The sequence below is a fragment of the Hypanus sabinus genome, chromosome 4, assembly GCF_030144855.1.
Source record: "Hypanus sabinus isolate sHypSab1 chromosome 4, sHypSab1.hap1, whole genome shotgun sequence".
Lineage (NCBI taxonomy): Eukaryota > Metazoa > Chordata > Chondrichthyes > Myliobatiformes > Dasyatidae > Hypanus > Hypanus sabinus.
This window is the reverse complement of record NC_082709.1, coordinates 152837736-152850641: the sequence shown is the minus strand read 5'-3', so window position 1 is coordinate 152850641 and position 12906 is coordinate 152837736. Positions and strand designations below refer to the sequence as shown.

At 40.5% G+C, this 12906-nt stretch overlaps 1 protein-coding gene across 2 annotated transcripts in view; it reads left to right on the top strand.

Annotated features, from left to right (window-relative positions):
- The first annotated feature begins 6973 nt into the window (after positions 1–6973).
- popdc2 (popeye domain containing 2) overlaps positions 6974–12906 on the top strand; it is a 25511-nt gene continuing 19578 nt past the window's right edge. For both annotated transcript variants that reach the window (XM_059968453.1, XM_059968452.1), the window contains exon 1: positions 6974–11739. In XM_059968453.1, coding sequence (XP_059824436.1) covers positions 11246–11739 — 494 coding nt within the window. In that variant the 5' untranslated portion in view covers positions 6974–11245. The remainder of the gene's footprint in view (positions 11740–12906) is intronic.

Genomic DNA, 12906 nt, shown 5'->3' with positions numbered 1-12906 from the left:
TACAATGTGTTTCATACAATTGCTTTTATATTTATATTTATTGTGTTTTTTTGTTACTTTTATTGTATTCTTTATGCTTATTGTGTTTTTTATGCTGCATCAGATCTGGAGTAACAATCATTTTGTTCTCCTTTTCAGTCATGTACTGAAGAATAACAAGGAACAATCTTGAATCTTGAATTGCAATTGGAAGCCAAAGTCAAGCAGTGAAATGTTAGCCAAAATTATTTTTTGCAGCTGCATTTATAAAAGTGCCTTTGTTTGACGTTTTCTGTGCAGCAGAAATTTTTAGTCAGTGCTTGAAAGAAAATTCAATGTCCTTGGTTTTAAAAAAAAATGTCTAAAGCATGAAAAATGTCAAGCGGACTGTGATTTCCATCCTACTCTCTAGTAAATCTGGCTGGTAGAGCAAGGTCTCACATCCAGTAGGCATGGATCTGGAGATGCGTGTGAAGTCAGTGAGTTATCAGACGTAACTCATTGACTTCAAAGGCATCCAACTTTGATAGTAAAAAGTTTTGAACATAGAAATATTAATATGTATCTCAGTAGCTATTTTACAAAAAGCAGCCTTTGATGATTGTTTATTATACTGTGAAGCCAACATTACCGAAGGTAAAATGTTGTTTGGATATCCCTGATAGAAATGTTCATCAATTTCATCCTTGGCACTCAATATCAAGCTAACAAGAAGGATAATCCCTCAGACGGAATGCCTGAATGTGCACTTGCAGTCCAGGTCCTCAGCTGATGACAGCAGGGTTCCATTCCTGTGAACTGCTCGTGAAGCAAAAATGCAGCTTTTTCCTCAAACAGCAGAAGGTGTCTGCAGCCCCACAGCAGCCAGCAAGTCCATACCTCCAGTCTCTCAAATGCTCATTCATTTTCTCATCAAATGCAATGCTACCAAAATTTATTTACACTTATCAGAAGTTAAATGAATGTTTCTATGGCAAGTAACCTCTGCAGTCCTCCAAAATATCCCTGGGATATTCCAATTCATAAGGTAAAGGTCCATACATGAAGGTTCTTGGAATATCTTAAAAATTCTTCCTGTTGTATAAAATTGTTTTTGTATTGCTGCTCTTTCCAGAGAGCTCTGTGCATGTGGGTGGTTTGATTTTTCTATTAGATTTTAAAAAACATATTCCCCTTTGGGAATTAAACCTTCAAAATTTGAAATTGACTGCATATGAAAATCATATTAGACTTTAAACCAAAAATTATTTTCCAGAACCACAAAATCCCAAGCAAAAATCTTATAACACAGTACATAATTTACTGTTTGCATAACCAATGACAGTTAATCTTTTACATTAAGTTACAAGTGTATTCAGTATATATGAACCACACTTCCATGTGTTTTAAGGAATCATTTTGCTTTTGGCCTTATTCAATGACAGTAACAGCTGTCAATGTGGATTACAGCTGGTGGAGGACTTCTTGCTCTTAATATTTAAGCTATTTTAAGAAAGTAATTATTATGTTGTTCTATATCTGAGATATACTATATAAATCTCTGAAATGGTTTGGGTTAATAAGTTATGGGCATTGCTATTTCTAGTCTTTATTATTTTCTGATGTGGAGGGTTAATCTCACTGTTCTGTGGCATCCTTGACTCTAGTGGCATGATAATGGCAGGGCCTTACCTCCAACAGAACAATAATGAGGCTCGGTCTCCACATGGGCAGCTGTAAAAACTATGAGGAATTTTAATTACTTCAAAGACTATCAGAACTGAAGTAAATTATTTAGAAAATCACCCAAATGAATTTAAGTTTCAAAAAGAAATAGTAATTTAAAAAACACATAAAAATAATCAAAATAAACTTCTGAGTGGTACTTCACAGTGCAATACACGGTACAGTAGGAAGTTCTGTTGCCTCATGACTTAATGGACTGGAGTCCATTTCTAACTTTGGGTGCTGTCTGCTTGGTGTTTGTATGTTCTCTGATGAAACTGCTGGGTGCTCCGGTTTCCTCTCAGATCCCAAAGGCAAGATGGTAGGTTGATTGGCTCCTGTACAGTAGCAGCTTAATGCAGATAGAGGCAATAAAATAATCAAAGGGGAGTTGACAGGCATGCAGAAGAGAGAATAAGTTGTAGGGAGGGAAATAAGACAGAGAATGGGACTGAAATGATTGCTCCATTGGGAACCAGCATAGACTCAAATGGCCTCTTTTGTCATAACCCAAACAGAAACTATTATAAGACTGTTTAAGATCATACGACATTGGAGCAGAATTAGCCCATTCACCAGTTGAGTCAAATCCACCATTCCATCATGGCTGATTCATTATCCCTCTCAACTCCATTCTCCTGCCTTCTCCCCATAACCTTTGACACCCTGGTTAATCACCTATTATCCTCCAATTTAAATAGACCTAATGACTTGGCCTCTAGAGCTATCTGTGGCAATGAATTCCACAGATTCACCACCCTCTAGCTTAGGAAATTCCTACTCATCTCTGTTCTAAATCAGTGTCTCTGTCTATTGACCTAGACTCTCCTACAATAGGAAATGTGCTTTCCATATCCACTCTATCTAGGCCTTTCAATATTTGATAGGTTTAAAAGAAATCCACCCCTCAATCCTCTGAACTCCAGTGAGTACAGGCTTAGAGCCATCAAATGCTTTTCATACATTAACCCTTTCATTCCCAGAGTCATTCTTCTGACCCTCCTCTGGATCCCCTCCAAAGTCACATCTTTTCTTGAATAAGGGGCACAAAACTGCCCACAATACTTCAAATGCCTTATAAAGCCTCAGCATTAAGCCATTACTTTGTGTCACATCAGTGTAGCGGTTAGTGTGATGCGACTACAGCTTGTGGTGTTGGAGATCAGAGTTTGGAATCCAATCCCAGTATCTGCCATAGGGAGAGTGTGCATTGTTCCTGTGAAATGTGTGGGATTCTCCAGGTCCTCCAATTCCCTGCCACAGACCAAAGATGTACTAGATAGGTTAAAGGCTCGTTCTAAATTGTCCCGTGTTTAGGTTAGGGTTAAATTGGGATTTCCAGGGATTGTTGGGCAGTACAGCTCGAAGGGCCAGAAGAGCCTATTCCACACGGAATCTCTAAACAAACAATTGAATAAATAAATATTTTAGTGTTCTTGAAATTAATGCTAACATTGCATTTGCCTTCCTCACCACCAACTCAAATGCCTGGGATGGGGAGCATTCCTTTTCTCCTTGGAGTGAGGGAGGATGAGAGGTGACCTGATAGAGGTGTATAAGATGATGAGGGGCATTGATCATGTGGATAGTCAGAGGCTTTTTCCCAGGGCTGAAATGGCTAGCACAAGAGGGCACAGTTTTAAGGTGCTTGGAAGCAGGTACAGAGGAGATGTCAGGGGTAGGTTTTTTATGCAGAGAGTGGTGAGTGTATGGAATGGGCTGCCAGCGGCGGTGGTGGAGGCGGATATGATAGTGTCTTTTAAGAGACTCCTGGATGGCTACAGGGAGCTTAGAAAAACAGAGGGCTATGGGTAAAGCCTAGGTAGTTCTAAGGTAGGGACATATTCGGCACAGCTTTGTGGGCTGAAGGACCTGTATTATGCTGTATGTTTTCTATGCTTCTAGGTTTCTAATCCTGCATGAGGACTTCCAAGTCCTTTTGTACCCATTTTTAAAATTTTCACCCTATTTAGAAAACAGTCTATGTCTTTATTCCTTTTACCAAGTACATGACCATACACTTCCCTACATTATATTCCATCTGCCACTTTTTTGCCCGTTCTCCTAATATGTCTAAGTCCTTCTGCAGTATCCCTGCTTCCTCAAAACTACCTGCCCCTCCACCTATCTTCATATCATCTGCAAACCTGGGCAGAAAGCCATCAGTTCCATTATCCAAATTGCTGACATGTGAAAAGAAGCAGTCCCAACTCTGACCCATGCAGAAATGCACTGGTCACTGGCAGCCAATCAGAAAAAGCCCCCTTTATTCCAACTCTGCCTCCTGTCAGATAGCCAATCTGCGATATATGCCTGTATTTTTCCTGTAACACCACAGGTTCTTGTTAAAGCAGTCTTATGTGTGGCACTCTGTCAAAGGCCTTCTGAAAATCAAAGTCAGTAATATCCAATGAATCTCCTTTTTCTATCCTGTTATGTCCTCAAAGGTCTCCAACAGATTTGTCAGGCAAGATTTCCCCTCATGGAAACCATTGGCCTATTTTATTATCCTTTATAATGAACTCCAACATCTTCCCAACCTCTGAAGTCTATAATTTCCTTTTTTCTGCCTTTCTCCTTTCTCCTTTCTTAAAGAGTGGAGTGTCATTTGCACTTTTCCAATCCTCCAGAACCATTCCAGAATCTGATTCTTGAAAGGTCACTACCTATGCCTCCACAAACTCTTCTGCTACCTCTTTCAGAACCATGGGGTGTAGCCCATCTGGTCACGTGACTAGACTTCTGCCACATAGGAAACATGCTTTCCATATCCATCTTCAGACCTTTCAGCTTCCCAATCACCTTCTCCTTAGTAATAGCAACAACATTAACTTCTGCTCCCTGACACTCTCGGATTTCTGGCAAACTCCTAATATTTTCCACAGTGTAAGTTCATCCACCATTTCCTTGTACTGCATTACTATCTTTCCAACATCATTTTCCAGTGGTCCTATATCAAGTCATGTCAAGTCAAGTCAAGTCACTTTTATTGTCATTTCGACCATAACTGCTATGTACAGTACATAGTAAAAATGAGACAACGTTTTTCAGGACCATGCTGTTACATGACACAGTACAAAAACTAGACTGAACTACGTAAAAAACAACACAGAGGAAAAAAAAACAACTGCACTAGACTACAGACCTACCCAGGACTGCATAAAGTGCAAAAAACAGTGCAGGCATTACAATAAGTAATAAACAGGACAATAGGGCAGTAAGTTGTCAGTCCAGGCTCTGGGTATTGAGGAGTCTGATAGCTTGAGGGAAGAAACTGTTACATAGTCTGGTCGTGAGAGCCCGAATGCTCTCGCCTTGCTTATTATGTATTTGAAAAAAACTCTTTGTATGCTCTATTTTATTATTGGTTAGCTTGCCTTCATATTTTATATTTTCTCTCCTTGTGGCTTTTTAAGTTGTTTTCTGTTGATTTTTAAAAGCTTCCCAATTCTTTAACTTCTCACTGATGTTGCTATATTTCTGTTCAGTATATGTCCTATCTTTTGTTTTTATGATATCTTTGACTTTCTTTGTCAGCCACAGTTGCCTCATCCTCCTTTTAGAATACTACTTTGTCTTTGGGATGCATTTATCCTGCGCCTTCCAAATTGCTCCGAGAAACTCCAGTCATTGCTGTTCTGCTGTCACCCCTGCTAGTGTCTCCTTCCAGTTACTTTGGCCAATACCTCCCTGATGTTTCCTTAGTTATCTTTACTCAACTGTAATATAAATACATCCATTCTTAGCTTCTCCCTCTCAAACTGCAGGGTGAATGCTATCATTTCATGATCAATGCCTCCTAATGTTACTTTATCTTAAGCTCCCTAACTAATTCTAGTTCATTACACAGCACCCAGTCTAGGATTGCCTTTGGCTTAGTAGGCTGAAACACAGTCTGCTCTAAAAAGCCATCTCGTAGGCATTCTACAAATTCCCTCTCTTGGGAACCAACACCAACCTGATTTTCCCAGTCTACCAGGATATAGAAAAACCCCATGACTATTGTAACATTGCCCTTTCTACTCTCCCGTTGTAATTTGTACCCCACATTCTGGCTACTGTTCAGAGGCATGTATATAACTCTCATGCAGTTTCTTAAGTTTACAACTCTCTGAAGCTTACTTCGATCCCATGCGGTAGCCCTACAGCCAGTGATGCAGGCAGTTAGAGTGCTCTCCCTGGCTGAATCCAACACACAGAGTTGGAGGTGTCTTTGAACCAAAAGTAATATTCTAAGTTCACTTTATTGGTGATGATTAAATAGTGAATCACTTTTACCAACATAGTTTCTCTAATTTATCCACATAGCTCCTCTATTTTACTTTTGATTTCATCCTCCTTTCTCTTTGGATTATTATATTCTTCATTGATCAATACTGTCACATACAGTTATTGCAAAATCGCTGGTAAAGCTAGCATTAATTACCCATTCCTAATTGGTCTGGAGATAGTGTCAGTGAGCTGCTTTCTGAAACTCTTGTAGTTCTTTCGATGAACATGCTCCTACAATGTAATTAAGTAGGGGTTTGATATTCCGACACGATGATAAAGGACCAGTGAAGTATTTCCAAAACAATCCGGTGCACAACTTGGATGGAAAGCATGCACTTGAAGACCTTCTTGGAGGGAGAGTTTGTGTGTTTGGTAAATGAACTGGCAACAGCCTGGGTGAGTAACTGCTGTGCATTCTATAGCTAGGGCACACTGCAGCAATTGTGTGCTGATGGTGGAGGGAATGCACACTCTGAGTGGGGCCAGTCCCGTGGCTACCTTGTCCCAGATGCTGCTGAGCTGCTTGAATGTTGTTGGATTAGTTTTAACCAAACAAATCTCAAGTATTTTGTGGCTCTTGGAAAGGCTTTAGTGCCCATGGAGCTAGTATTTATGCTAGCAGTCAATTTGCATTTCTTTTCAATTTTCCTGTGAATCTGAAGACAGTATATGGTAACATATCCATACTTTGGTAATAAATTTACTTTGAATGCAGATTCTTATCATTGTAATTGGCCAGATGATTTTTAGCATTTTTTTCTGCAAACAGAGTGTAACTGGGTAATTTTTCTCCCCTCACAGTTAGATTGTAACTATACTCAAACAGCCAGTTCAGGGGCGCAAGTTCCCAATATAAAATTGGGGTGTTGTCTTATCCCATTACTTTTGCTATATCTATTACTCTCAGCTGTTTCTTGATATTGTGTTAAAACAATTGAGTTCTGAAGGACATGGCTGTAAAATGGGGGGGTGGGGGGTGTGTGTGAGAGAGAGAGAGAGAGAGAGAAGAGTGGGACATTACAATGACATTGAATGATATATTTCTTTGTATTTGTCCTGCTGTTTGCGGGCAGGATATATTTCTACAAAGTACCACAAACTCTGAGTTCCTTTCCAATTTACACCTACAGTGTTCTTTCACTGTGGCCAGTGAAAAATTTGGAACTTTCTGTATAGAGCATTGTTAGAATAGTTTGACCATATTCAAGATTCAAAAACTTTATTGTTTTTAAAGCAAGTTCAACCACCACCTGATGCAAGATTACTGACCTGAAACATGAAGTCAGTTTCTCTCTCCACAATGCTACCTGATCTGCTGAGTACTTCCTTAGAGTCAAAAAGCTCCAGAACACAGAAAGACACCCTTCAGCCCATCTAATGTGCACCAAACTCTTATTCTACCGAGTCTCATTGAACCACACACTCCATACACTTCCTACTTACCCAAATTTCTCATAAACATTGCAATCGAACCCACATCTTCCACTTCCATTAGCAGCTCATTCCACACTCACACCACCCTCTGAGTAAGCTCCTGAGTAACCCTAACCCTAACCCTTACTCTGAGTAAGCTCCTGAGTAACCCTAACCCTAACCCTTACTCTGAGTAAGCTCCTGAGTAACCCTAACCCTAACCCTTACTCTGAGTAAGCTCCTGAGTAACCCTAACCCTAACCCTTACTCTGAGTAAGCTCCTGAGTAACCCTAACCCTAACCCTTACTCTGAGTAAGCTCCTGAGTAACCCTAACCCTAACCCTTACTCTGAGTAAGCTCCTGAGTAACCCTAACCCTAACCCTTACTCTGAGTAAGCTCCTCCTCAGCTTCTCCTGAAACATTTCACCTTTCCCCCTGAATATGACCTCTTGTTTGAATCTCACCTCACCTCAGCAGAAAAAGTCTGCTTGGATTTACCCTACCTGTAGCACTAATACCTTTATCAAACCTCCCCTCAATCTCCTACACCCCAAGGAATAAAATCCTAATCTATTCAACCTTTCTCTACAACTTGGGTTTCTCACGACCATTCCAGGATTCTGTTTATATTTCAACCACCACCACCTGAATATGTCACAACCATTGGTCTTCTTCGTGTCACCCTTGCCAATCACTTGGAGATTTATTACAATAAATTCAAGGTTATATGACTAACACATAGTGCAGACTTCGGAAGACAAATGTTGCAAAAATAATCCAGGTACTTAGGCCTATCTTGTTTGAAACTGTACCCTCATTTGCTTAAGAGTGAGCAGGACGTAGTTTGATTAAAGAATTTTAACAAATGTCACCTTTCACATTTTGGGATTTCTCAAACTCTTATGGAGAGACCTAGAATATAACAGCAATGACGTAATGCTGAGGTTTCATAAGGTAATTGGCCTTTAGGTGGTGTGGAGGACATTTCCAATATTGGGAGAGTCTAGGACCAGAGGGCACAGCCTCAGAAAACAAGAGTTTCCCTTTAGAATAGAGATGAGGAGGAATTTCTTCCAGAGGACAGTGAATCTGTGGAAGTCATTGTCACAGATAGCTACGGAGGCAAAAGTCATTTAAAGCAGTGGTTGATAGTTTCTTGATTAGTAAGGGTGTCAAAGATTATGGGGAGAAAACAGGTGGATGGGGTTGAGATGGCAAATAAATCAGCCATGACTGAATGGCAGAGTACACTTGATCAATTGATTGGCTCAATTCTGTTCCCATGTCTTATGGCCTTATGGCACAGTTGAGCTGTTGTCATGATTAAGTTAGGAATGCAACATATGTAAAATAATTATTCTTAGAGATGGGATTTATGCACTTATGTAAAGGCACAACCTGATAAGGGACAGTCAGCATGGGTTTGTACAGGGCAGGTCATGTATTCAAAGTAAATATTTTTGAAGAGGTAATAAAGGTAATTGATGAAAGTTGGGCAGTGGAAGACAGAGGGTAGTGGTGGAAGGATGTTTACCATGCTGGAGGATCATGACCAGCAACATTCTGCAGAGGTCAGTGCTGCGATCTCTATTGTTTGTTACATTTAGAAATGACTTGGGTGAAAATGTAGATGGACAGGTTAGTAAGTTTGGAGGCAACACAAAGATTAGTGGAGGTGCAGACAGTGAAGGTGGTTTTCTGAAGAATATAGATCTGTTACAGATATGGGTGGTGAAATGCCAGATAGAGTTTAATCATAAGTAAGGGGAAAGTCATAAGTAAGGGGAACATATACAGTTAATGGCAAACAGCCTTAATATATAGATGGATATTGGGGTCCAAGTTCATAGCTCCCAGAAAATAGCCACGCAAGTAGATAGAGTGCTAAAGAAGGCATATAGCATACTTCATTTTTTTAGGGCCACTGAATATTAGATTACAGAAGTCATGTTTCAGTTATATAAAACTTTGGTTAGGCTGTACTTGGAGTATTGTGTGCAGTTCCCTTTGCACCATTACAGGAAGGAGTAGAAGCTTTGTAGAGGGTGCAGAAAAGGTTTCGTTTATTACAGGGCAATTTTCTTTGCACAGAAAGTAGTAGCTGTCTGGACTGGATTGCCAGAGTACTGGGGGAAATAGATATGAACGTGTTATTTAAGGAGCCTTAGAAAGGCACATGAATATACAGGGAATGATGGGATATGTATCATGCGCAGGCAGGAAGAGATTTAGTTTAATTTGGCATCATGTTTGGCACAGACATTGTGGGTTGAAGGGCCTCTCCCTCTGCTGTACAGTTCTATGTGCTAATAAGATTTTCTATTTAAAGATCTGTTTTGGGAGAGGTACTGATCAGGGTAACACTTCTTAAAAATTACTTGAACTTTTAGAGGTAAAATTAAAATTTAAAATTTAAATTATGAGGGGGATAGATAGTGTTGAAGTGGATAGGCTTTTTCCATTGAGAGTAGGGGAGATTCAAACAAGAGGACATGAGTTGAAACTTACGGGGCAAAAGTTTACGGGTAACCTGAGGGGGAATTTCTTTACTCAGAGAGTGGTAGCTGTGTGGAATGAGCTTCCAGTAGAAGTGGTAGAGGCAGGATTGGTATTGTCATTTAAAGCAAAATTGGATAGGTATATGGACAGGAAAGGAATGGAGGGTTATGGGCTGAGTGTGGGTCAGTGGGATTAGATGAAAGTAAGCGTTCAGCATGGATTAGAAGGGCCAAGATGGCCTGTTTCCATGCTGAAATTGTTATATGGTATGTGAGGACAGGTATCTACAGGTATCAGAGGGAGAAGAAATACAGAAAAAGCTGGACATGCTCAAAGTCAGGCATCTTTAGAAAGATAAATATTGTTAATGTTTCTGTATGATGGTCTTTCATCAGAATGAAAGTTAGAAAGAATAACATTTTTTCCAGTGAGGTGTGTGGCAGACGAAGGAAATGTCTCTGATGGAAAGAAAGGACACAGGTAATTTTCAGAGCAGCATATTGATTGTAGCTGACTGGTCTTCAGAAAGTGTAAAAAGGAGTTGAATGAGAAAAAAATGTATTGAGGTGTGGGATACACAGCACAGCTCTTGCTGAGACGTAAGTGACGGTTGGAATGTTGTAACATGCTGGGATGGAAGATGAGATATGTTGTTTATAAAGTTTATGTTGGCATAACAGAGAGGTCGTTGTGGGATGGAGAATTAAATTAAAAGGCAACAGGAGTTCTACAAAGTGGGCACTTTATCTGTTTATAATTTCTCCTATGTGGAAAAGATGGTACCTTCAATAATGCAGCAATTTCTTAGAACTGCGGTGGGCAGCTTATAATATGTGATCAAATCTCTGGAAGTCAGATTTGAACAGAGAGCCTTTACCCTCGCACCTGAACCACCGCTACCCTTTTAATTAGGCTCCTAAATGAATACGTCTTAATTTATTCAGTAGAGGACCTGGTCCGGATTCTTCTTGTTAAAGGGAATTGAGAGAGGTTAAGTGAATGCTGAAAAAATGTTTTTGCTGACATTAAAGGTTAGGGAACAGTGCAGAATATAGCTCAGATTATATTGATAACGGTGCTATTTTACACATTATCTCCATGTGTTTGGGTGCGCTTGGAAGTTACACCAGTCGCCTATCAACTGTGCCACAATTATGTTAAGTGCCATCTGTTATCCCTTTCCCGCTCAGCCCTCCTTGGATTTCAATTCCAAACATGGTAACCTTTTCTCTGTAACTTAGCTGTGTTGCCAAGACAAATCCCCCCGCTCGCTCGCTCGCGCCCTCCCCGCGTACACGCAAACACGCTGCTTTGTCTTCGCCAGTCCCGGCTACCGCTCGATTAGTTCAGGAACTTAAATCTCCCAAGTTTTAAAAATGTTGAGGGAAAACTCGAGTTTCCTCGAAACTATTCTGTACGACGGCTCCGACTGCAAGGTTCTGAATTATGGGAGTGAGGGGGCTATCTTCCACTTGGCTAATGTCATGTTCACACTGGGCTACATGAGTGGTAGCGGCTTTTTCGGACTAGTTTATATCTTCAGCCTTATTGGCATTGGGTTTTTCATCCAGTCTCTCTGGGGCTGGGTCGATGCCTGCGGGGTGGATATCTTTATTTGGAGCCTGCTGCTCTTTGTGCTCTGCTTGGTCCAACTAGCCCACGTTGGCTACCGGCTGCGGAAGGTAACTTTCGATGAGGACTTTATTAACCTTTATAAAGCTATGTTTCGGCCTCTGGAGGTTCCCCTTAACGTCTACAAGGAGATCGTGAGGTGCTGCGATGCCGAAGTGATGAGCCTCGCCCGCGATCAGAACTACGCGGTGGAGGGGAAAACAGCGATCGATCGGCTGTCGTTGCTGCTCTCCGGCAGGTAGGTGGTCGCGCTCCTTCACCCAAGTATTCTCCCCACAAAAGTACATTTTACGTTGAGTGCTTCCACTTATTTTGTTGAGCCACGCAAAATTTAAATTTCATAGGTTTTGCGAAATCTCAGCTTTTCTGCACGATACTGAGAAGGTTGAAGCAGACGGTCATATTCTGAAATACTTGCTAAATCTTTGCTAAATGTGCCTCTGCTCAATGTATTTTTTTCACTGCTGTGCAACCACACAAACACACGGAATTACGATTTTTAATGAGGAAGATAAATGTAGTTTTGTTTGGACAAAAAGGACATATTATTATTTTTAATCAGCAAACACATAATGCTGGAGGAATTCAGCAGGTCAGGTAGCTTCTATGGAAAAGAGTACAGTGTTGATGTTTCCGGCCAAGACCCTTCAGGTCCTGAAGCAGAGTCTGGACCCGAAACGCCGACTGTACACTTTTCCATAGATGCTGCCTGGCCTGCTGAGTTCCTCCAGCATTTTGTGTGTGTTGCTTGGATTTCCAGCATCTGCAGATTTTCTATTGTTTGTGACTGAATTATATTTTATGACCGTCCAACCTTCTCTGTACTGTGTAAAAGGTAGAAAGGATGTAGCTGAGTACCAAAATGATACAAAGTAAAATGTTTAACATGAGTATTACCAATTTTGACTCAGTTGTCATAGTTAATGTGAGTGTGAGTCGGTGTTGAGTTCACATATTGGAGAACGTGGGTGTGATGTTCACAACACTTAAGTGAATTGTATGTTTTTGTAGTACACTCAAAATGCTGGAAGAACTCAGCAGGTCAGGCAGCTTCTATGGAAAAGAATAAACAGTTGATGTTTCAGGCCAAGACCCTTCAGGTCCTGAAGAGCGATCTCCGTCTGAAACGCCAACTGTTTATACATTTCCATAGAGGCTGCCTGACCTGTTCGGTTCTTCCAGCAGTTTGTGTGTTATTTTGCAATTCCAGCAGCTGCTGAATTTCTCATGTTTGTGCATGTGTTTGTGTTCATGTTGTGTAAAGAATTATAAAATTTTGTTAACTATTACCTACCATTTTGTTAATATGTGGCCACTCAGAGTAAATAAAGGCAATTAAATTAATGAATCTTGGTATATTGAGTAGAGTTCTGGCGTATTGGTACAATGGTTCAAAATGATTGAG